Here is a 25,817-nt window from a genome sequence, read left to right as displayed (position 1 = left end):
GATCAGACCGTGCCCGCTAATAGCAGCGGTCCCGGGCTACTCGCGGCACCCGGGATCGCGGCACTTCAAAGCGGGGCCGCCGCCGCCGCCGATACGTCATATGTCCTTAAGAGGTTAAAGAGAACCAATCACCTAAAATTTACTATCCCTATTATCAAAGATCCTCTCTCCCTAAGTCTGTCTATGAAGATACAGACTGCCTTTGCATCTTGATGAAGTCACGCTGGAACGCACCGCTGGAACGCAATTGACGTCATCAAGATGGCGGCGGCCGGCATTAAAGCGTAACTGTCATTTCAGGGTCATTTTTTTAAAAACAACAAATATCAACAGTACAAGCGATTTTAAGAAGCTCTGTAATAGGTTTTATGTACTAAAAGAGTTTCCTTCTGTACTGAAAAAGCAATCTCCCAGCCTCCCCCCTCACATCAAATGAAGCAGGATTTCTGTCTCCATTATGTGGCTATGGAGAGGGGAGGGGCTGAGAGGAGTGACTGAGCACGGAGGATTTCTGCACAGCACAACACCCTGCAATCTTCTCTCAGTAAGTTCATAGATAAGCACTGACCTTTCTGACCCCAGAATCCTGCGGTTTAGGTGCCCAGAGAGTCTACAAACAGCTGACCTTCATGTCACCTCTTCCTGCTCCCTCATCTCCCTCAGCCCCTCCCCCCTTCATAGGCTTACAATGGAGAGAGCAGAGCCCGTATTCACTGGCTTCTCTGTAATGAAGACGTGTTTGCCTGATAATGCACAGATAAGAAGTCAGGGGGGGAGGCTGGGAGATTGCTTCTTGAGTACAGAAGGAGGCTTTTTTGGCTAATGAAACCTATTACAGAGTTTCTTTAAATCGCTTATACTACTGATTTCTGCAATAAAAAAAAAATATAACAGTTACGCTTTTAGGCTAGGTTCACACTCTGTATCTGTGTGGCTGTATTGCGGGCGGTAAATCATCGGCCGGATTTTTCCGGTTCATGCGTACGCTGGAAAGTATACGATATACGGCTGCACAGTGCACACTATGTATGAATCTACGGCCCGATCGTAAACGGACCCGTAAAAAATGAACAAGACCATTGTTTGCGGCTGGAAATGCGGCCGTGGATTGACAGGCGGTCCGTACGGAGTACTTCAAAAATAGCCGGCAATGATGCCGAATGCCGATGCCTCTAATAGTTAATATATTAAATTAATAAAACACATTTTCTTTGTAATAAAGTCCCTTTCGTTGTTCAATAATTTAATTCTAATGAATCCATCATTGTGCAATTAAATATACTGTTAAAATAAATATATATATAAATAAATGTATATTTATATATATTTATTTTTTGACAGTATATTTAATTGCACAATGATGGATTCGTTAGAATAAAATTATTGAACAACGAAACTGAATTTATTTCATCGAAAATGTGTTTTATTAATTAGTACAGGAAGCTCCATAAGCCGTTAATTCATATTGCCAGTAATAGAGCTTTCTGTACTAATCATCACTTTACTTTAATGAAAACATCAAATGTTTCTTCTAATTATGTTATCACAATAGCATTATTAGAAGAAACATTTAGAATTATATGTGCGCTCAGCTGATTGGCTGTTCGGCTGAGCGCACATATAATTAGCGGGTCCGCAGTACAGTGACTTCATTGTGCTGCGGACCAGCGAAGAGGACACATCGGGGTGAGTATAGAGCTCTCCCCACCCCCTCCCCAGCACTGCACCCCTCCCAGCAAGGAAGGGGGGGTCAGTTAACCCCTTCCTTGCTGGGATGGGTGCAGTCTGACATCAGTCTGGCCCCCAAGGGGTTATGGGGGATGCAATACATCCTCCCTTAACCCCTTGGGGGCCAGACTGTAAGCAGCGATCTGTAAAGATGCTGCATACTGTAAGGAGCACAACACCGCTCACAATGATGGGTGTTGTGCTCCTGTTTGTGTGTTTTTTGTGTGTTTCTCCCTTTTTGTTTTTCAGATATCGGTATCCTGTGGATTACGTCGGATTCCGTGGACTACGTCGATGACCAGCGGTTGTTTGTTGTTGTTTCTTTTATAAAATGGTCAATGAGGGGTGTGGGGGTGTTTTTATTTGAATAAAATATTTTTTTAACTTGTGTCTTGTCTTTATTTCTTTCCTTTATAGACTTAGTAGTGGAAGCCGTCTAATAGACGGAATCAATTACTAAGTCGGGGCCTAGTGTTAGCCGGTATAAAATGGCTAACACTAACCCCCTATTATTACCCCAGTACCCAATGCCACCAGGGGTACTGGGAAGAGCCGGGTGCCAGTGGTCCCGGAGCGTCAAAATTGGCGCTCCTGGACCGGGCGGCAGCAGGCTGGTAAGATTTAGGCTGGGGAGGGCCTAAAATAATGTCTCTTCCCACCCTGGTGTTACCAGGCTGCTGTCGTTTTGGTTTTTAACCCGGCTGGTTATAAAAATAGGGGGGACCCTATGCGTTTTTTTTTTTAAATAAATAATAATCTCATTGAGTAGATTGAAACGTTGCATACTGGGTGAATAAACTTAAACCACGTTTTGTTCACTATAATCTTGGAGTGCCGCCTCTTGCCTTCTTCTTTGAGTTACCTCCGGGACCTGGGTCTGGAACCGTGGGGCAGAGCACCCTATCTGAGCCTTGAGCCACACAGTGCCGTTTGGCAACTCTACATTTATTTATATATATATTTATTTTAACAGTATATTTAATTGCAAAATGATGGATTCGTTTAAATTAAATTATTAAGGAATACGTAAAAATGACCAATCCTCAAAGGTACTTGCCCAAATGGATATATTGTTAGATTAAAAAAGCACAGTGTAATCAAAATCAATACAATAAAAATACATATATATAAACTGTTACCATAGGGCCCTAATGGTATAAAAAATGAAATAAAAACAGTGATTAAATATATAAATGAAGCTCAATATGGCTCCTAAAATATGGTGTCTCGGTAAAGGAAAGAAAAAGGGGTTCATATAGTGCACCTCTCACCAGACCACGTTGGCGTTAGCGATGATGTCGTAATGTTCTGCGACCTGTGGTACGCCAGAGATGTTATCAGTGGTATGTCCAAACAGGTAAAGTGCTTGAAAGAGATCGCTGAATGTTCACTATTTGCGACCTGTAGTGCGCCCGCGGTTTCCACTGTAGATTACCGTCTTGGAACACTGAATGTCCGCTATGTGTGACCTGTAGTGCGCCCGCGGTTTCCACTGTAGATCACCGTCTTGGATCTCCGATCTCAGGTGAAGTTATCTGTCTACTTATGCCGCTTTTAGCGCCGGCTGGAGAGTGGCGTCTTCTCCGCTCGCGGTGATGTAGTAGATTCTGATCGTAGCAGTCCAACGCGGGAACTCAACTGTCAATCAGCGTACCGTGGCAGTATACGGTAAAATGTCGTAACTTGTGGTTTGGCCAATTCTCTATGCTTAGGGTCCGAGATGGTGCACTATCGGTACCAGGTGAGATAGCTATACGCGTTTCAAGGCAACCAGGGCCTCTTCGTCAGTAGCTTATACAGACTCTGCGGTTGTAGTCCGTTTTATACCATTATGAGAGAGAGAGTGGGAGTTAAAGTCTCAAGTTATTTCCAAAGTGCGGAGTGTCCGATATGGATCGGATCGCTGTTATCGGGTTACACAGTTGTATAGGCAAGAAAGAACGTATCCAAAAGTGCATAATGTGTACAAGTACTTATCCTAATATTTAGATCATAATAAAGGATATAAATGCTTATAAAGAGGTTATATATATATAATGGTCATTATGGCCACTTCAGATCAATCACATAGCTTGAGATATAAGTATAGGATATAACAGAATATAATGTAGAAAGAGTATAAGGAATATATTTTGTAGAAAGAGTATAAGGAATAAATTTTCTAGTGAGTTAGATGTTACAAAAATAGGAATAAAAATAAAAATACAAAAACAAAACAAAATAAAAAATAGATAAAAAATATAAAGATAAATAAATAAAAAAAATGTGAATAAAAAAGTGAATAAAAAAAAATAAAAATAAAATAAAATAAAAATAATAGAAATAAAAATAAAAATAAGAAAATAAGGAAAATAAAAATAAAAAGAGAGATAGAAAATAAAAATAAAATTAAATAGTAAAGGTAATAAAAATAATGAAAATAAAAATAAAATAGAATACAATGAAGATGAAATATAAATGAAAATTATACTATAAATAGAGGGATATGAATGCATGTACAATGGGTGTTATAGATAGTACAACTAATGAGGGAGGGAGGGCATGTATCACAGGGCATATGGCCAGGCTGGTTCTTTTTAAATTAAATTATTGAACAATGAAAGGGACTTTATTACAACGAAAATGTGTTTTATTAATTCAATATATTAACCATGAGAGACATCGGCATACTGCAGAGGATCGCAAACCCCGGTAATAGCGATTCATGTAAACTGTTTCCCTGCTTTCCCAGATGCATCCAGAGGTGTTTGCATCACTTTCTTAAGATTTTATTTGTTATTTTTAGTTGAACCAGATTTCCAAGTAAATGACCGTATGTTTTCAGCCGCATGTCTATTTTTTCCCACGGCCGTAGTTTCATCCGCACATTTCCAGCCGCATAAAAAATACAGCTGCACACATACAGAGTGTGAACATAGCCTTAAGGGTTTTTTAAGTGTTAGAAAAAAATGGGCACTTTCTTCAGGGGCAGAACCAATCTTGTCTCCAGTTTGGGTGTGGTTTGCAATTAAAGGGATTTTCCGATTAACAGGATACACAGGATAGGGCACAAGTAAGAGGTCAGAGGGGTCCGACCTGAGTGCCTCCAGTAATTTCCATATCGCCCCCTTGCTCCTTTGTTTTGTACACAGCCATCGGTTGGCATGTGATCCGCAGTTCTATTTATTCCACCACCGAAAAGAGCTGAGTGCTGTACTCGACTTTCTGCCTGGGGCTAATGTGGAGATCGCTGTGGGCCCGGAGGTTGGACACCTTATCACCCCCACCCCGGTGCAATGTGTTATTTTTCCTCTATCCTGTAGATAGGGGACAAGTAAGTTTTTATTAAAAAAATCCCTTTAAGCTTTATTGACTTCAACTGAGTTGAAAAACCCCATCCAAATCCAAACTGGAGACAGGAGTGGTGCTGGAAAAAAGTTCTCAGAACTTAAAGCAAATGTACTGATGGTACATTCTCTTAAAAAAAAAAATTAAATGGTCTCCAGTGAGGTTTAGGATAAAAGTGATAAAAGTGGCCATGTTCTTTTCAAATGCCGGATAACTCCTTTAAATACCCTATTGTTTTTTCTTAGGCTTCCACCAGCAGTGTCTAGAAGCAGCTTACTCATCTTTTAGCTTTGAGGACACATAGACAACTGGCTTAACCAAGCATGAGCATGTATGAGGAGGGTGGAAGGAATACCTTTTGGTTAAACCAAGTTTTTGTTCATTTAAAGGGGTTATCCAGTGCTGCAAAAACATGGCCACTTTCTTTCAGAGACAACACGACTCTTGTCTCCAGTTCAGGTGCGTTTTGCAATTAAGCGCCATTCACTTCAATGGAACTGAGCAGCAAAAACCCACCCAAGCTGGAGACAAGAGTGTCTGTCTCTGGAAGAAAGTGGCCATGTTTTTGTAGTACTGGATAACCCCTTTAAGGAAGAAGGAAGGAATAGCTGTCAGGTGAATGATTGTTTGGCTGACTACCCCTTGGTGAGATCCAGGAACAATCTGTTGCAAATCCCCTCCATGCCTGGACAGCCAAAGCTTTGGCCTGAGGATAACTTAAGTTTTGCACCCGCTGGATGTCTGCCGGATTCCCTTTCCTGCCCTAGAACTTTGATGTGCAGTGTTTTTTCTCTGTTTGAGATTTAGATGAAGAAGGACACCCTATAAAAAGAGATTCCTTCAACCCCACACGGAGGCTCACGGATATCAGTGTTGTCCTGCGGCATTGGGGTGTGGAATTAGAGTGGCAGCATCTTCCTGGAGTTATTTAGCTTTCTATGATTTGATTTCATGTGCTTGAGAAAAAGAATTTAGAATATGAGTCACATTATGGATTATTTGGACAGTGCTATGGAATTTGCGGGTGCTCGAAGCAACAGAAATAACTAAACAACCATGGAGATCCTAATGGGTCCTATAAAACTGGTCATCTGGTGCATGGTCTTCTCAAAGAAGTATGGCGGACTTAAAATCCATGTTGCGAAATCTGGGTTGGATAATGAGGTTGTCTTTTGGTGATATTTTACTATATATGACACAAACATAGAGAACTCTCTCTACTATCTTTTGCAAAAGAAGGGTAACTACCTTGTTAACATCTAGAAGAGATGAGCAAACTTTTCAAAATTTAGGCTTGGCAGGTTCACCAAATTTCGATGCCAACTTCGAGTTCTTGTGAATAGAACCTTAAATGAACCACACTAAAATAGCTAAACGATTGCAGGCTTTTAGCTGTATTAGACAGGTCAGCTCTTCACTCACCTCAACTTACATGTCCACGTTCCAACAGTGTCCTCCTTCTCTTATCGGCCGATCACTGACTGATACAGGACAGCACCACAGCTAGTGATTGGCTGAGTGGGCTGGAGGCAGCTGGAGACACCAGACACTGGTAGGAGGACATCAGGGTAGTGCAGACAGGAGAGCATACCCTTTTTTTTGTGTGTGCATATTTTAGTGTATGGCCGCCATCTTTACCAACCCGTTTCGAACTGTGCAAAAAGTGTGGCTCGGTACCGAACCAAACTTTTGGAAAGTTCAAAAAAAATCTTGGTTTGCTTGGTTTGCCCATGTCTTATACGTAGCCCAAACCCAAAAATAAAAATAAAAAAATCCTGTAGATGAAGAAAGGACAGAGAAGACCCGCTCTCGTAGCACCACCCCAGTCAAGAAGGGGTTACATGGACATAACAGTAAACATGCTGATGCTGATTTATATCTACTTTATGTCCTAAATTGTTTCCTGCATTTTTATTATCACTCGCTGTAAAGTGCTGTCATATTTATGGCTTTGTACAGTAGCTTTGTTTTATGATAATTTCATCCAGAGAGTCTCCCCGAGTAAATTCACGGATCGACTTGCGTATTGGGATGCAAACAAAACTTAATTTATTAACATAAATAAGTCATTCTTTGGCCATCTGATGTGTTGGGACCATGGCCAGTAGTGATGATTAAGAACATTAGTGATGTGCGTGACACCGAGGATTCTCAGGAACCCGATGAATGCAAAACAAGATTAAGAATAATTCGAAAACATATCTGTTGGGGCGGACATCGGAAAACATGACTGAGCTTCTTGGTCAAGGTGGAAGGGAAGACGACACAGATGTTACAATCATTCAATCTATTCTCCAAGCTCAACTATGTCCAGGTCATGTAGGTTGTATATTCGAGGTCGCTTTCAATGATGAGATATTATTAAAGCCTTTCGTGCCTATTGGACAATCATTGAAAGTAATGGAGCTTCTTGTAGGTCTAGTGTTAAGCTGTGGTTAAGCACAGTATGCCTTATGAAATACAAGCATACATCTTGGATGGTAGCACCTAGGGTGGGGTGGGATGGTTATGAATAATTGGCTTTGTATTGAGCAGTGTAGACCACCATTCACCCAAACATACTTGTAAGTACTGTAGGTCAACTAGAAAGAAGATGTATAAGATGGGCCAGTCTAGTGCAACTAGATAGAGATTGCTATGAGGCAGGGAGTGAAGCACACAGCTATACGTTTCTCTCTAACGATCAGTCTAAGCATTCAAACCTCGACTAATCAAAACTTTTGACATGACACTTCAAATGGGGATTTTTCTCTATCACTATAATCTTTACGACCTTTCTCCTTTGCAGTGGCACTTCCAGACACTCGGTTGTGCAGGGAACTGCTGCTAGCCTCATTTACTTGAGAGGAGCCACACTGCAGTTCCTTGCACTCATAGGTGGGTGGGTGAATTGTTGTGTAGGAACTGTATGTCTCGTCTCTTATTCTCAAGATTGTTTAGGATCCCATAGGTTAGCATTGATGTTTACCTCTAACAGAGGTATTGACTTAACCCTCCAGGGTGACCAACCAAAGTGGTGATTAAAGACATTACCCCGCACTCACCTTCCTGACTCCGACGCCACTGTCAATACCATAGCATTCTCTCCATGCCAAGAGGCTGCCAACCCAGCCAATCAGCAGCTACAGCATTGTCCTGCCTCAGCTGATGATTAACTGGGGGGCCTACAATGTCACAACCCAGGAACCCAGAAGCAGCCATACAGCGGGGATCGGGCAGTATGATACCAGTGTGGTGTATAAGACAAGGAGTGCATGATATTGTTTTTAATAAACCCTACCTAAGCATATAGCTAAAAACTCCCCAGCCCAGACAACCCCTTTAAGTTTGCCTAAAGATGGTAAAAAATATTATACTCATCTGCCCTGATCCCCCGTAACATCCATCCCAATGGCTACAGCCAATTATTTTCTGAGAAAGACCTCCTGTTAAAGCAGAAGTCATAATCAGCGGGATCCAGGCACTACTGGAGAGACAGGGGTATGAATTTTACTATTTTAGCCAGTGCTATGGTAGGGGCTCTCGTGTTTTCTATGAACCATAAGTAAGGTCGTCCATGGGGCCTTGATGATGTTTGTGAGTGAACAAGGGTCAGTACTCAGCGCCAAGAAAGAAGTAGTTACAAAAAATTGCTAAAAGCAGTGAATGTACAAGACGTGAATCCAAATCAGTGTGGCGGGGAAAGAGTCAGGATAGAGCAAGTTAAGAACAGGATCAAGAAGATGAATTTATAATAGAGGTAGACTAACCTGAAGTGTAGATGAAGGATATGACAGGGAGCTGGACCATGGAGAGAGCAGCAAGGTAACAGTGGAGGCAGGGGAGAGTGGATGTCTTATAGAGGGTTAATTTACCCTGTGCCTTATAAATGGGGCATAAATAGTGTTGAGAGAACTGTTTTGGTTCTAACCCGAACGCTCGGCATTTGACGCCTATAGGCCTATCACCTATGGCTGTATCCTTGTTTTCCAGGACTTCCTAGGTCGGCATCCAACTTCTCCAGCTGCCGACAGTCAAATGCCGAACATTCGGTTGAAAAAACATTGCTGAACCCAAACTGTTCAGTAATTTCGCTCAACACTAGACATGAATGAACTTTGAGAGGTGGATTTATTCATACATTTTATATCATTTGCTCTAAGTCCATACGTACAGTATGTACAAAAACATCCCTCAAAAAAAAAAAAAAAAAAAAATGTATAAACGTTGAATAAATGAAAAGGAATTGTTGCCAATAAAGCGACGACTTTCTGGTTACCGTTTCCTCTTTTGCTTTTTGGAGTGTTAGTAAACATTTTGTCTAAATCGATTCCACCTGGACGTAGAGGATGGCGCAGGCAATCATGCATAAAACAGTCACAGCTGCTTCCATTGTAAGAGATTTCTCTTCATAATTCTTTTATCATGAGTATCACAGAATAGAGGCGGCTTCATGCAATTTACAAATACTTGTACTTGTTTTATTCAGATTTAAAGCATTACATATCCACCAAAGACCTTCCGCGAGACACAATACTCCATCGTTCCCTCACGTCTACCACTCTACCATGGTGATCCAGGTTTTTTTTTTTCTTCCATATTTATACAAGGATTAGTTTATGTATTTGTAGAGCAATCCATGTTCTTTGCATTTTGTTGCCTCTAACCTCGGTAGAAGACATCCAAGCATCTGCTATGCGTCAGATCCAGATTATCGAGTCTTGCTTAGAATTTCTTAGCGACCTTTGTTGGATTTGAAGTTTTTATTTTGCAAAATATATACACCCAGGAGCCTAGTGCATGGGGATTAGAGGGATTTGTGCACAGCAGAGACCATCAGGAAAGATGTGTTATTTGGCCCAGTTGGGCACTTATGGGGGGATCATTAATGTGCTTTACACTTCCAGAGATTGTACTTTGGGGGTCATTGAATGAGACTTTTTGTTTTAGTCTATGGCATCAATATGCTTCACATTTCCATACAGTGCACAGTACCAACAAGGGATAATGGGTTCTTAAAGGGGAGTTCCACTTTTAGGCTATGTTGACATCCGCATTTGGTGTTCCATTCAGAGCCTGCATTGGCAGCTCCATCACTTTTGTTGGACGTTGTTATAAGTTAGAGCAGCCCTTTGGACATGGATGGGGAATGGTGAAATCCATCTTCTTGGGGTTTTAGGAATGCCCTTATGTAGAAACTGTGATGCACTATAATGGCTCTTATAGTAAGTGTACCTGTTACTCCAATAAAAATAACTGTCATTGATCAGACCCGACTGATCACTATAATGTAAGAGGAGAGAAGAGCATGGCTGAGCGCTTCTCTGTCCGTTTTCTGTCCCCAAGATGATCCTATAGGCTTAGGAATCAGTCATGTATCACAGAGCTGGGAGAGAACATTCTAAGTGCACACTTCTCCTGCTTTGTTTTAATGATCAGTTGGGGGTCTGAACATTCAAACCCTAAGGGTATCAGTGTATTTCCGCGTTGGATCTCTCCGCCATGAAATCCTATCTGCCTGGGTGTCCCACAGTGTCTCTATAGGAGGGCTCGCATCTCTGCTTCCATCACTCTCTGTTCAAAGAATTGACACGTTTGACAATTCTTTGCATGGAGAGCGGCAGGAGGCGCGCAAACCCTCCCATAGACATACTGTGAGACACAGGCAGGTAGGATTCCGCGGCAGAGAGCTTCTCCACGGAATTCCACTCATTTTACACAGTGTGAACATACCCTAACCAATCAAAACTAAAAAACTTTGAAAATATACTGTTTGATATATATTCACTAATCCCTGCCTTGATGCCTTTGGTTATGACCATCTTAGGACATCCACTGAAATGGTCACACATGCTCAGTTCAACTGCTCCATCCCAGAAGTACTGGCCGGTAGTCTCCACTGTATAGAGGGCCGCCATAAGGAACTTTGGGGCCCCATACAGCCAAAGTATAAGGGCCCCCTATAAGCAGAACCGATCCCAAAAATGTGCAATGTCTCCTTAACTGATATCTTTGAAGTGGCATGCAGACAGGTGTTTTGGCTACGTCCTACGCCAGCCTTGTTCCATGCATGAGCCCTAATAATTAAAATAAAAACATGTTGCTCAATCTCCCAGTAGTAGCTACGTCTGCACGCCACTCTAGAGACATTAACTTTGTGGCAGGCACCCTTTAAGAATTACTGTCATTTGAATTAAAGGGATACTCCAGACAAAATTAATATTTAACTATTGCATTGCCCCACAAACGTTATATAACATCAAAATATACTGTCTCCACTGCTTCTGACACACAGGGGGAGATTTATCAGACATGGTGTAAAGTGACACTGGCTCAGTTGCCCCTAGCAACCAATCAGATTCCACCTTTCATTCCTCAGAGACTCTTTGGAAAATGAAAGGTGAAATCTGATTGGTTGCTAGGGGCAACTGGGCCAGTTTCACTTTACACCATGTTTAATAGATCTCCCCCATAGTGCTATATTATCTGCACTTACAGGGACCGGAAATCTTGAACTTGAGCTTTTGTCTCATCTCTCTAGCTAGGATCGGGACTAGGCTAGGAGGTCGCCTTTTCCCGGCTCCACTTCCCATCTTTTGCAAGACTTGGTAGCTGAGCAGATAGTGACGGCCCCTGCCTCTGTATGTGATGTTACCAAGTCTTGCAAGAGACAGGAAGGGGAGCGGGGAAAAAGCGATCTCCTAGCCTCTTACATGCCATGGTGCTAGGACCATGGCTACCAAGCAGACACACCACGGACCCAAGATGGCGCCCAATCCTAGATAGGGAGATGAGACAAAAGAATTTTTTTTATCAAGTTCAAGATTGCAGATAATGAGAACAGATAATATATCACTATGCTGACAGAAGCTGTAGAGACAGTATATTTACATGTTATGTAACTTTTGTGTGGCAATACAATAGTTATATATTAATTATAGCAGGAGTTCCTTTTTAACTTTTGACGTGTGCAACATGTATGAAGTTTAGACTGGTCAGGGTCTAAACCCCCTCCAATCGTTACCTATAGCCAAGTAATGTGCACAGTAGTATGGTTCACTCCCCAGCTCAGTGCACAGTCCAGCTGATCACAGGAAATGGGCTCCATAGACTATAATGGAGCCCGTCTCCTATAACCAGTTGCACTGATTACATGGCCTGATCACTAATGTAAGTGAGTTCTGATCTGCTAGATCGGTGCTTGCTTGCTGAGCCAATATACGGTTCGATAATCATGCAGCAAGGGCTGTGTATATATATATATATATATATATATATCATAAGTGATGTCCGTGCAGCCCTTGCCCTAGTGTAAAAAAAATAAACCTTAGGATACCTGTCCACGCTTCTGGTGTTCTCCTTGCTTCTGAGCTAGTCTCTAAAGTGACAGGCTGCTCAACCAATCACTGGCCATGGTGGTCCCTTCTGGGCCAGTGATTGACTGAGTGGCCTGTCATTTTAGAGACCGGCACCGGAAAATCCAGTGGCGGCTGTGGACAGAAGCGAGAAGAACACCGGAAGCGTGGACAGGTGTGCTAAGGTTTATTTATTCATTTTTACACATTTATCAGCCAGCTGATGGTTGTCCTTTACTTCAACCTAAAAATAATTGGCCGCCGGGCATGCCGATGATATTTAGGCGGAAAAAACGGCTACAATCAGCCGATGATCATTTCTTCAGCTGATTGTTGGTGATAATTTGCCAAATCGCCTGATTTGGCAGACTATCGCTCCGTGTAATAGGGCCCTAAGCTGAGCCGTGGGTCTCAGCACTCAGACCCTGACAGATCTTAATTTTTGACATGTTTGTTTAATTTAAATGACAGTAAAACTTCTGCTAGTTTTTTTGACTGTGCGACCCTGCTGATATGTCAGTGTAGCCGCCTCGCTCCTCATTTCAGCGCTGTTCTTATTTTTGCAGGTGCCGCTGTTTTGAAGCAATTTGATCCAAAATAAAAATGTAAATTAGTTCCTTTGGTACATAAGGGAATTTCCTCTGCCCCTCAGTGCAGCGTCCCACCTACACACTGGTTCTGAAGTGCATGCCTACTTATACATAGTTATGCCACCCGGGAACACAGTCCGAACAGAGCATGTGCGAGAACGAGACATACTGTACCTGCTTATGTATAACTGAGTATGTATAAGTAAGCGTGCACTTCAGAACCAGCGTGGGGTTGGGACGGTGCACTGAGGGACAGATGAACTTTTCCCCAGTGCTCCGAAAGAACTGATTATCATTTTTATTTTGGATCGAAGTGCAGCAAAACAGCGGCACCTGCAAAAATAGGGAGACCTGCGCCGGAATAAGGAGCGAGGCGGCTAAAGCAACAAATCAGCAGGGTCATGTGGACAAACCTACTGAGTGTAGTGTACAGCATCCTACATATCCTACATTGTTACAATCATACATACAGGTCATATACATGTACACACACACGTGCACATTACATACTATATATCATATACACAGACATACAGTATACATTACATATCAGCAGGGTCACATGGATGAACCTGCTGAGTTTAATCTTCAGACTCCTACATATTTACAGTCATACATACAGGGTATACACATGTACACACACATGCACTTTAGATACCATACATTATATACACAGACAGCCAATATACACTACATACAGACACACCTTACACAGATATACACACTTATGCACATTGTATACTTACATCTATACTAACACACACGCAGACACAATAGATATACACATTACATGGACATAGAAACTCAGACACTGTGAGCACCTCAGTATGCAGGGAAGCTCCATGCTGTGCAGTCATCAGCTGCGTGTGGTACAGCTGTCAGGTGGCCGGGCCCCTCTGATCTTAGTCTGAGCCCGGGCCCCTGACAACTGTACCACCAATACTGCCCTGATGGCGGCCCTGACTGTATATATAATCAATAAGCAAATTATGGGAAAGAGCATGGATTGTTGGGTCACAGTTCAGAGAGGAACCCAGATGTACAGATCAATTGGGGAGAAGAACAGATCAGGGATCAAGGTCATTCTACCTACAAAACAGTATGGTTTATAACAGCCATGTGGCTATGCTGGAACTGTTTTCAAACAGACAAATCCTGACTTAAAATCTGTAGGCTTTAATGGAGTCCATTGGGGATTTGGAATTTATAACACTTCAGACTGAGCTATTCTTACCATCAAAAATACCAAAAATCTGTCCCTTACCGACCCCAGCAGAGCCTACAACTCAGGAAAAGCAATTTGCTACACTGGCTTGCATTTCGTGCAAGTTCCCTTCAAGGCTATGCTCACTACAGGTTCTCTTTAACCCCCCCCCCCCCCCTTCCTTCCCCACCATGAAGTTTTCAAAGTAGAAAATAAAAAATACTGCCAAAAATGTGCCATGCCTGTCCTCAGGTGGTGTGTGGTATTACAACTTGGCTTCATTCAGTTCAATGGAACGGAGCTGCAGTGCCACACCCAACCTGAGGACAGGTTTATGGAAGAAATCAGCTTTGTTTTTGTAGTCTTGGCGAACACTTTTAATAAAAAAGTGAATTGAACTTAAAATACATAACAAGATTTCTAGTTAGTGAATTGCAGGGGACTCAGAGTTATGTATAAAAAAAAATAAAACAGAACTCCCATTGTTAGGCTTGGTTCACACTACGTTTTTGCAGTCTGTTTTTTTCATCCGTTTTTTTGCAAATAAAGGATGAAAAACATGCATGTGTGTGCATCCGTTTTGATCCGTTTTTCCATTGACTTCCATTATAAAAAAAAAAAAATGATCAAAACAGATCTGCTTTTTTTAGGGGACACAAAAATGAGGTCGACCACGTACCAGTACACAGTTGCATTCGTTTTTTTCATCAGTTTTTCATCCGTTTTTTGGAAAAAAATGGGTTGCAAAAATGGATTGCAAAAACGTAGTGTGAACCCAGCCTAATGCATATAAACCGCATCAGCGCACAATTTTGGACCCATATAGATGACAAAATTTTTGTTACCAATTCTGTTTCCATATTCGCACTCTTGTCTTGTGTGGCTCATATCTGCCGCGCCATCGCCACTGTAATAAAATAACACACTTATACATATTTTTTTAACTTTATCACCAATAGCTCAATTTGTATGAAAAAAAGAAAAAGAAACCGCTAAAAGCTTTCATTACTATTTATGGTGTTAAATTTGCAGTAAAGTACTCGGCTAAAATACTCCTGCAGATTTAATGCACATGATATTGCTTTTAATTCTTTTATTTTATAATTTTTGGTATTTTTTTGCTTTTCTTCCAGCTAAGCCATTTGGAAGCGGGCAATACTTAGATATTTATGGCATTACGAGAGACCAGGCTGGCGAGTACGAGTGTCTGGCCGAAAACACTGTGCCCTTCCCGGATGTGAAGAAAGTGAATATTATTGTTAATTGTAAGTAGCCCTCCATAATGGAATACAATGGATTTCATGTTTGTGGTGCATTTCGTGTAGTGTGGCTAATGGCTGCTGGTAGGGCTTATGCCCTGGACACAGGGGGCACTATCAAGCTGTTTAGCAGTGGGCAGGGATGGGGAACCTTCATCCTTCCAGCTGTAGAAAAACTACAATTCCCATCATACGTGGACAGCCAAAGCTTTAGCTTTGGCTGTCCAGGCATGATGGGAATTATAGTTTTGCCACAGCTGGAGGGCCGAAGGTTCCTTATCAGTGCACTAGGGTATCAAACTGGATTTTCACCTATTTATGACTCAACAAGCTACCATGGTCTTAGCTCTAGTAAATTTATTATTGGAGTGCTTAGGTTTGTTGACCAGATTCATTGGTCCCCATTATTGCTTAAACTCTAAATAGGACAACCATATAAAGTTCTCATTTTATGGAATGGAAACAGGTCATGTTAACTATGTTGCCTAATCTTTACAAAGTTGTTACACAGCATGAGAAGCTGAGCAGATTGATATATAATAACACATATTTTATTCAATTTAATTCCTTTAGTTTTAAGAGTCCAGTGGGATGTCCTCTTCATTGATTGTGACCGCCCACTGGACTCCCAAGCCCAGAATGATCAGAATTTTAAATGAATAAAACACAAATTATTATAAATATTTATTCACAAAATTCTACACCAATCGGATTTTTAAGGATATACCCGCAGGGAGGGAAGCATGTCCGATATGAGCGTCTTAGAGCGTCTTAGCAAATGTACCTACCGATCAGCATTTTTTAAAAATCTGAATTAGCACGTTTTTCTGTGTACTAGTAAAAGTTTGTTCATCAACTAATCGTGTTGACAAGATTTCCCCACGATTAATCATGCAGCCGCCTCGGCATGATTACCCAGCCATGTAAAAGGCTCTGTAAATGAGTACTGATCAGCGGGACTGGAGCTTGTTTACAATGCAGCTTATATGGCCCAATACGGTGGCAGCCATCTACACTACTTAGCAAGGAGACCTCTGGCGATTATACCTTCATGGTTTTTATCCCTTCCCTATGATGGAAGGGTGAGTCCATACAGATGTGTCCAGCCTCACCTTTCCCTTAGATAAGTAAAGTAAAGGAATTTTTCATGGCAGCCTTTCACCACAATATCCCAATATGGCCTCATCAGTATAACAACCTCAGTGTCTCCTCTCATAGACTTACACTCATGGTCCCAAGTTCCTGTAAAAAGCTGTTGATCATCTCATGAGGGCTAAACATACTAAGTTTAGAGATAAGAAGACGGTGGACACATCTGTATACTCTTTGTCATACACATGTATTTCATTTACCTTTTGGCTCAACCTGTACCAAAATGGCATGAGATGAAAACATCAAAATGATTTTTCCAATACTCTTTGTAGAGCTGCTTATGCTATATCTGTCTATATGTGACCAATAATGTACTAAGTTTGTATTGCAAGGGGAGTCTTTAAAGGGTTTAAGGGTAGACACATCTATAGCTAACTAGATTAACCCTCTAAATAACCTAGTCTTATCCCCTAGAGGATCAAACTTATGGACAACAACCCCTAGAACTGAGACAAAGACATTTTCATGCCGAGTTCCTCTGCCTGACCCCCCCCCCCCCCCCCCCCTCCCGGCCTTTCACCCCTATCTATCCCATTGTGTCTGTACTTTCATCTTCTCATACCAGTTGAAGCATGAATACATGAATAGGAGATACATTTTACATTATAACCGTGCACAGTACTAACAGCTGGAGAAAAGTCCTATATAAAAATTCAGATGAAGCACATTAGCTATTCAGAGAGTAATCTAATTTTATTTCACCCTCATAAATTGTATTAGATATTGCATTAGGGTTTATTGGTGGATGCTGATTTATGGCGGATAATTTGTGTATGTTTTACTTTTCTCCCTCTAAGAGCAGTTTGAATTTCACCGAGAATAATTCCCACATTTCATATGAAGGCCGTGCCGCAGTCATATGCTACATTCATTAACTACAGTGGCTCCTCTTGTTTCGATAAATTAAATCCCTGTGCACTGTACTTGGTAAATAGTCCATTTTATGTATTTGCAGTTTGTGAATTTGCTGAATGTGTAATGTTCTGCCGGCTCACCTGTGGTGGTGTCTGGCATCCTTCTTCCAGCCGTTGCTCCTCTGCTCTGTCTCGCAGCTCTGGCAGTGGATAGCTGTTATAGGGCCAGTACATACAAATTGCCCCTGGCTTCTGAAAATGCCCAAGTGACCCGAGGTTGTTAAGGACACTTAAAGTGACTGTCTTCATTTTTTAGGCTATGTTCACACAACGTAAGTTAATTATATTAATCACAGCCGCTGTTGCCGATTTGCAAAAACAACCCGTGATTAACACAAAACTTACAGTGTACTGCAGTCAATGGGATCCCAGCACATAGTATACGCTCCAGCCAGGATCCCTAGCTGCTGCAGTGAAAACTGACATGTCCGTTTTGTGTGGCCGCTATTCATTGAACAGCGGCTGCACAACCCTGGCAAGTCACACAATGGAGAGTGAGGCTCCAGCCACTCTCTCCGTTGTGTTCATTGGTGAATTGGAATTGTGTTCAATGGTGAATCTGTGTGCGCCCGCATCCCAATTCAACAGAAATGAAGATTATCCGGGTGGTACAGCAGTACCGGCCGGGATGATCTTGACTGACACCAGCCATTCTGTGATACAGCCAGTGTGAAACTGGTCTTAGGCTATGTTCAAACACGGCCGTGATTATTATGGCTATGTTGTACAACGGCCATGAATATTATTAGAATATACGTTGCATTGCTGTCTATGGGATCCCGGCCAAAGCACATACACATAGTATACGCTTCGGCCGGGATCCCTAGCGGCGCCGCAAACAACTGACATATCAGTTTTCTGCGGCCGCTATTCATTTAATAGCAGCCGTAGAAAACCATGTCAGTGCACATAGTGGAGCGAGCGGCTCCAGACGCTCGCTCTATAGTGTGCAGTGGAGAGTTCTGATGTAGACACACACGGATGCGCCCTCATCAGAACTCTGCAGCTGCAAAGATCATCCGGCTGGTACTGCAGTATTGGTCGGGATAATATTTTCAGAGACCGTCCGTCCCGTGACCTGGCCGGGTCACGGAACGGCTGGTCTCATATATATAGTATGAACATGGCTATGTTCACACACAGTAAGAGATCGGCCGTTCCATGACCCGGCCGGGACACGGAATGGCTGGTCTCTGAAAAGATCATCCCAACTGCGGTACCAGCCGGATGATCTTTATTGCCGCAGAGTTCTCCCCACAGCACACTATGGAGCAAGCAAGTGCGTATATGTTCGCATAAATCACGGCCTTGTAAAACGACTGTGGTTTTACGAAAATATATGTAATGTGAACATAGCCTTACAGTGTAAAAAAAATCTGTACCTACCTTCTGCCAGTCCTTGGATGCTGCCATTCAAGTGGTGGCTGGTCCTTGGTGCTCAGCACTTTTATTTTCCTCTCAACACAAGGTACTACCTGCTTGACCAATGAATGACTGTACCAGTGTCCCACTTTAACCAGTGATTGGCCGAGAGAGCCCTTTCTTATGTCAAAAAGAGACCAAGACGTGCTGAGCAGTGGGGACCAGGCCCAGTCAGAATACCAGTGGTTTTCAATCATTGGCAGGCGGGTATAATTTTTATTTATTTATTTTTTTACCCAAGCCTGACCAACGTAAAAAATCAATAAGATCACCAGGCAGCAGCTTTAATAAGATCTTCTAGGTTCCAGACAAGCCATGTTTTTTGTGTTTATTTGGTATCAGGTCTTCTAGTTTGCTGCCCACCCTGACCTCTACCTGACCATGTATTACCCAACTCCGTCTGACTCAATCCCTGCATTATCTGACTATTCTTACTGTCTGTCTTGGTGTCTACTGTCCATCTATGTGCCGACTGTTACTATTGTGCATCTATGTGCCTCACTGAAACTACTTAGGGGGCAGTATCTTGTAGATTTCCTGTCGGAAAGTCCGGACCACTTTTCGGAAGTTGAGGGGGAAGAACACACTAGAAGAACCTTTGGTTTTGCCCATAGCCAAATGCATTGGATATCCATGCAGAATCTGTTCATATTTTCGACAGAAACTGCATGAGGTAGCTTCATCGGCTGGTTGCTAATCTCTTGATAATCTCCATTGTTTCCCACCTGGTATGTGCATTTATTGACTCTCTGAAGTTTCTCTGAATGGCAGTTTGTGGTCTGCCACCAGTCTGAGAGTTTGACCACATCTCCTATAGGCAACATATGGGTATATGGAATGTAGTGCACAGTATTGGCTACCGTCTTTATTAAGTACGGTATTTAATTAATGAAAATACTAATAATACATTAATGTAAAGACAAAGTTGTCCTGTTGGTCACCAGAAATGGTCAGTGCTCAACGAGACATAGATGACCAGTTTGTATAGAGTCCAGCAGCAATGAATGATCCCTTATTCAAGCACAAAGTAGGATGCACGCTGGGGCCCACCATCTCAGAAGGTGGGTGTAAGTACAGGAATAAAATGAGTCCAACAGTATACAATCTTAAAGGAATCTTCAATTCTTTATTGCGCTCACAAGCAAGGATATGACATTTCGACAAACATTTGCGACAACGCGTTGTATCCTTGCTTGTGAGCGCAATAAAGAATTGAAGATTACTTTAAGATTGGATGCTGTTGGACTTATTTCATAGAGGACCAGTTGGTTACCAATACTTATGAGAAGAAGTTGGAGGTGGTCAATATTCAACGAATTACAGTCTGTAAAATAGAAACTGAAAGTGGTTGGTGCCCAACTACAAATAGTTGACTATAATTTAACTGCTCAGATTTGGCAATGTTCTCCGAACCCTAATGTTCGGCATTTGACTCTCAGCGCTTGAGAAGTTTGACGAACATGAACAGTTCCTCCAAATTCACTCAACATTATTGATAACCAATCTGTATGAGCAGAAGGAGGTTAATAAGAAGACGTTATGGACAGTAAAGATTCAACTCAAGTACTTGCCACTTTTAGGCTATGTTCACACTAGGTAAAAGTACGGCAACTACGATGGCAACAACGGCCGTACTTTTTGCACGGTGGAACAATGCCTTATTTTTAATGGGATCCCGGCCGGAGCGTATACACATCGTATACGCTCTGGCCGGGATCCCGTACGGGGCCGGAAATAACTGAAATGTCAGTTTTCTGCGGCCGCAATTCAATGAATTGCGGCCGTAGGAAACCCTTTCAGTTCACACTATGAAGCGAGCGGCTCCGGCCGCTTGCTTCATAGTGTGCAGGGGAAAGCTCTGATGCGGGCGCGCGCTGATGCCCCCGCATCAGAGCTCTGTAGCTGGAAGGCTCATCTAGCCGGTACTTAAGTACCGGCTGGATGATCCGGGCAGAGACCGGCCGTTCCCTGACCCGCCCGGGGTCACAGAACGGCCAGTTGTTCACGGTGTGTGAACATAGCCTAAAGGTAATAATTGTCCACAAAATACTATAAATAATAATGACGATCAATCTCCGCTAAGACGTCGCTCAGTTGTCTAAGATAATGTGTATTCTTTCCCTTATTTCGAAGCCGATTCTTTATGAAACTATAAAAACTATAAAATTATATCTGAAAATCACTCACTTTATATAAATATCTTAAAGCAAGCATTTGGCTGCCATGGAAACAGTCGGCTTCTCTAGAAGAAAGTCCACGTGCTGACGTCGAGGCTCGTGGCAGCCAGCAATAAACGTGATTGAAGAAGACAAATTAAATGCTCCTTTGTGTCAGGGGGGAAATTAATTATGCACCAAAATATTTCAAGTAAGAAGTGTAGATGAGAATTTCTCTTACTGTGAGGCCCCCCACCGATTCATGGTGAGACGCAGCTGGGGAGGACGTTTGACTGAAAAGATCATACGCGGATCGGCCCTTTCTATGGTTGCACCAGGCTCTGGTTCAGGAACGAGGTCTTGTGCTTATTATAATGATCTGTTTTCTACAACGCTGTGTTTCAGTTCCTCTCTATTTGAAGATCTCTTTTTCCTGAACTCTCCCAATTGTTTTTTTTTCCCCCAAGATTTCTCTAAACTGAATGTGAAATGAATGTTAAAGGGGTAAAAAAAAAAAACTGGTGTCAGAAAGTTATACAGATTTGTATATTAGTTCTATTTAAACATTTCAAGTCTTCCAGTACTTATTAGCTGCTGTATGTCCTGCAGGAAGTGGTGGATTCTTTCCAGTCTGACACAGTTCTCTCTGCTGTTACCTTTGTCCATGTCAGGAACTGTCCAGAGCAGTAACAAATTCCTATACAAAACCTCTCCTGCTCTGGACAGTTCCTGACATGGACAGAGGTGGCAGCAGAGAGCACTGTGTCAGACTGGAAAGAATACACCACCTTCTGCAGGACATAAAGCAGATGATAGTTACTGGAAGACTGGAGATTTTTAAATAGAAGTAAATTACAAATCTATATAATTTTCTAAACCCATTTGATTTAAAAACATTTTTTTCCCACTGGAGTACCCCTTTAAAGCCAACTAACACATGTGCAGGGCTCACGATAGTCTATCAGAGCTTTTTTCTTCTAGACCATGTCCACACAACGTATATTTTCATAGAAGTACGGCTGTTGTTGCCGATTGCAACAACGGCCGTGATTAATTCAAAAATATACTACCTTGCGTCTATGGTATACACAGGGTATACACCAGGGTAAACCAGCCTCTAACCAGGGTGAAAGCCAGGGGGAGAGAAATAAAACACGTCCCGAAAATAAGACATAGGGAGAGATTTATCAAACATGGTGTAAAGTGAGACTGGCTCAGTTGCCCCTAGCAACCAATCAGATTCCACCTTTCATTTTCCAAAGAGTCTGTCAGGATTGAAAGGTGGAATCTGATTGGTTGCTAGGGGCGACTGAGCCAGTTTCACTGTACACCATGTTTGATAAATGATCCCCATAGTGCCTCTTTGGGAGCAAAAATCAATATAAGTCTTATTTTCGGGGAAATGGTATCTACCTCAACCCCCTTTCCACTTGCACACTCAGTTTGGCTGAGCAATAATGTTTTATGAAAGGAGAGAAGTCGCTGCCAGACATCTGTTACACTGGTGACAGCTGAGGACAAAAGGATCAGGCATGTTGACATCTAACTGCCTGATCCCTCTGGTCACTGATATTCATGATGTTCGAGGAGACCCCACATTAATCTAATGTTTATGAGGGGTCTTAACTCACTTTGAGAACTGTAGATAAACCATTGCTTGTCCTAGTTGCCCCTTCTTTCCCCACCAGTTCTATGAGCAGCAGAGATTTTGTTCCTTGTAAAGTGTTTCTACAGGAACCGCAGAGCCGACAATCTGTATTTTTAAGGGTAATGAAACGACAGTATGCTAGCCGCATGGTAAGAGAGATTCGACACATGGTATATGCTGGGCTACAAGCCAGTGTGCATATATATTCCACAGTAGCGTACACACAAGGAAGAGAAGGCAGAATGCACATCTATAATAATCTCCTCATACAGAGCGCTGCATAGGGAATGTACATTAGTCCCTGTCCCCTGTGGAGCTCAGGCTAATTCCTTACTGTATATCAGAATATGTGCGGATCTTCATAGGAAACCTATGCAGTCCTGCTGAGAATAAAGGAGGGTAGCTATAAGCCGGGGGCCGCCACTGCATCCAACTCTGGCATCCCAGGGGCCCTGTGCCACTTAGGAAAAAGTTGGGGGTCCTGGTACAGGTTTTGCTTTAGGGCCCAGGAACATGTGTGTGTATATATATATATATATATATATATATATATATACACACACACACACACTCTTTCAGCATATGGGAAGACCCCAACCCCCTTTCTCCTATCCAGACTGGCACTTGTTGGCACATTTATTTCTCTATTCATCCTACTAGTGAATGAAGGTTGAAACCTTGGATTGATTTTGCCTTTCATTGAAATTGCTCGCTCCAGTGACTGCAAAGAGTCCATAATGGCTTCATTTTACCCATAAGGAAATGGGATGGAACAGCTATCCCTATGGAAAACACAACGATTCACCTCTGTACCTACTGTATGCAGCTGAGATGCGGGGGTTGTCGTTCTAAGCACATCCACATAGACCATACCTCCCAACCGTCCCGTTTTCGGCGGGACAGTCCCGATTTCGGGGTCATGTCCCGCCGTCCCGGAACGGGCCCCAAGTGTCCCGCTTCCCAAAACACAGCTGGCCCTTTAACTACTAGTGCTCCTGGTGAGCGCTGGCAGATGCGGAGCGGTGATTGGCTGGCTCCTGTGACCGGAAGCTGCATTCTGCCTCCGGCCACAAGAGTGCGGGAGATACGAACTCCCTCTGATGAGTCTGTTCCCGGCCTCAGGAGTGTATCAGCCGGCTGCACCAATGAGACAGGGGAACTACTCCCTGCTCCCGCCCACCAGAAGACTGTGAAGGAGGGAGAAGAGGAGCAGCTGCTGGGAGAGGAGCACTGCTGCTGCACGGCCCGGTATAAGGGGATTGGGGGGTGTTAATGAGGCCGAGCAGGAGGCAGTTTACAAGGAAGGGGTTAAGTTACCTTTGGAGTCAGAACATCCCCCACCTTCCGTGCTGAGCACCCAGAGCACTGTACGGACTCAGCAGAGAAGGGGGGAGGGGAGGATGGAAGTGACTTAACCCCTTCCCTGCTGTGCAGGTTAGCTGTCTGCTATCATGTCTGTCAGCCAGCTGCTGACGCTACCAGGCACTGCCAGGAGGGAAGGAGTTAAGTGTGATGAATGAGGCTTCTCTGCCTGACCAGCCTGGACGGCAGACAGTGACCTGGAGGGACTGTGGATGAAGTGCTCATTATCTGTGTATTGTCTGATGTCCCCTAAAGTCACTATAAGGAAAGCCCCTTCTCTAGGGGGAGTAATCAGATGACTTCTAATACTACTACTCCCAGCAGGCTGCTGCATTAGGCTGAGGAGGCAGAGCCACAACTTAACTTTACATAGTAGCTAAAACTCATCCTGGCAGTCCAGAGGGTACAGAGAGATAATAATAGAGAATCCCTCCTGATAATAGAGAATCCCTCCTGATAATAGAGAATCCCTCCTGATAATAGAGAATCCCTCCTGATAATAGAGAATCACTCCTGATAATAGAGAATCACTCCTGATAATAGAGAATCACTCCTAAAAGAGAGGATATCACCTTTAATACTGTTTCCCCACAATTCTGGTCCATGTATGTAGTTTAATCCATGTCCCTATGTGGTCACCAATAGATGTACAATGTTGCCATGATTGCGCAGCTACTGGTGACCACATATATGTCCATACGCTGTACAAACAACGGCCGTTCCACGTGAACAACTGTTGTTTAACGCTAACTATGGTCAGAAGTAATGAACGTGTTCAATAACTCCAGCCGTAGGTTGTGTTAAACAGCCATTCAAGCTGAACGGTTGTTGTTTGTACAGAATATGAACATAGCCTTAAAGTGTAACCATCATCTTTCGCTGGTGGCAGGATACGCTGTCAAAATGCTGCCACCATGCTACAGTACCTGTGAAGGTCCAACAATACCATCAATTGCACTGTATGCAACGACACTGCCGGAAGTATTCCATCTCCGCTGGGCGCATGTACAGGATATCCTGCCACCAGAGAAAGACGATCAGTACACTTTAAGTTTCACAAAGATTTGAAAAATAGGCCTTGGTACTTATGGCCAAAAGTGGGGAGTTAGAGAAGCACTACAGGAATTTTTTTTTCTTGCTTATATAATGCAACTTGGCAATTACTAGAGGTACTTTAGTTATCATGCTATGCAGTTAGTGTACAGTAGCGGCATTAAAGTGACTGTACCACCAGGCCCAGGCTGAAGCACTGGAGGCGGCCGACCCACCCTTAGTGGGGGGAAACCCCCGCCCCTCTATGATAGGGTTCCATTGATTCTAATGCAGTCACGTCATGGAGGGGCTGGAGTTTCTTCCCACTAGGGTACTATTACACCAACAGATCTGATGACAGATTATCTGCCAAAGATTTGAAGCCAAAGCCAGAAACAGACAATAAACAGAGATTAGGTCATAAAAGAAAGACTGGATTTTTCCTCTTTTCAAATCCACTCCTGGCTTTGGCTTCAAATCTTTGGCAGATAATCTGTGGTCAGATCTGTTGGTGTAATAGTACCCTAAGGGTGGGTCGGCCCGCCTCCAATGCTTCAGCCTGGGCCTGGTGGTACAGTCACTTTAAGTTATTGTATGGTGGCATTATTTAGTCATATATGTTGGTGATATTTAGATCTTTTGCTAATAGCGATAATTGGCGTGTTCAAATGGGCCTTCACAACGGGCGT

The 25,817-nt window shown here is 42.8% G+C and overlaps 1 protein-coding gene across 3 annotated transcripts in view; it reads left to right on the top strand.

Moving 5' to 3' along the window:
• NEGR1 (neuronal growth regulator 1) overlaps window positions 1-25,817 on the top strand; it is a 416,519-nt gene that overhangs the window by 239,542 nt on the left and 151,160 nt on the right. For all 3 annotated transcript variants that reach the window (XM_069981432.1, XM_069981431.1, XM_069981433.1), the window contains exon 4: window positions 15,317-15,448. In XM_069981432.1, the coding sequence (XP_069837533.1) occupies window positions 15,317-15,448 (132 nt within the window). The remainder of the gene's footprint in view (window positions 1-15,316; window positions 15,449-25,817) is intronic.

This window comes from Dendropsophus ebraccatus, chromosome 8 (assembly GCF_027789765.1).
Source record: "Dendropsophus ebraccatus isolate aDenEbr1 chromosome 8, aDenEbr1.pat, whole genome shotgun sequence".
Taxonomy (NCBI): Eukaryota; Metazoa; Chordata; class Amphibia; order Anura; family Hylidae; genus Dendropsophus; species Dendropsophus ebraccatus.
The sequence above is the reverse complement of the archived record's forward strand: the minus strand, read 5'-3'. Positions and strand labels throughout refer to the sequence as shown.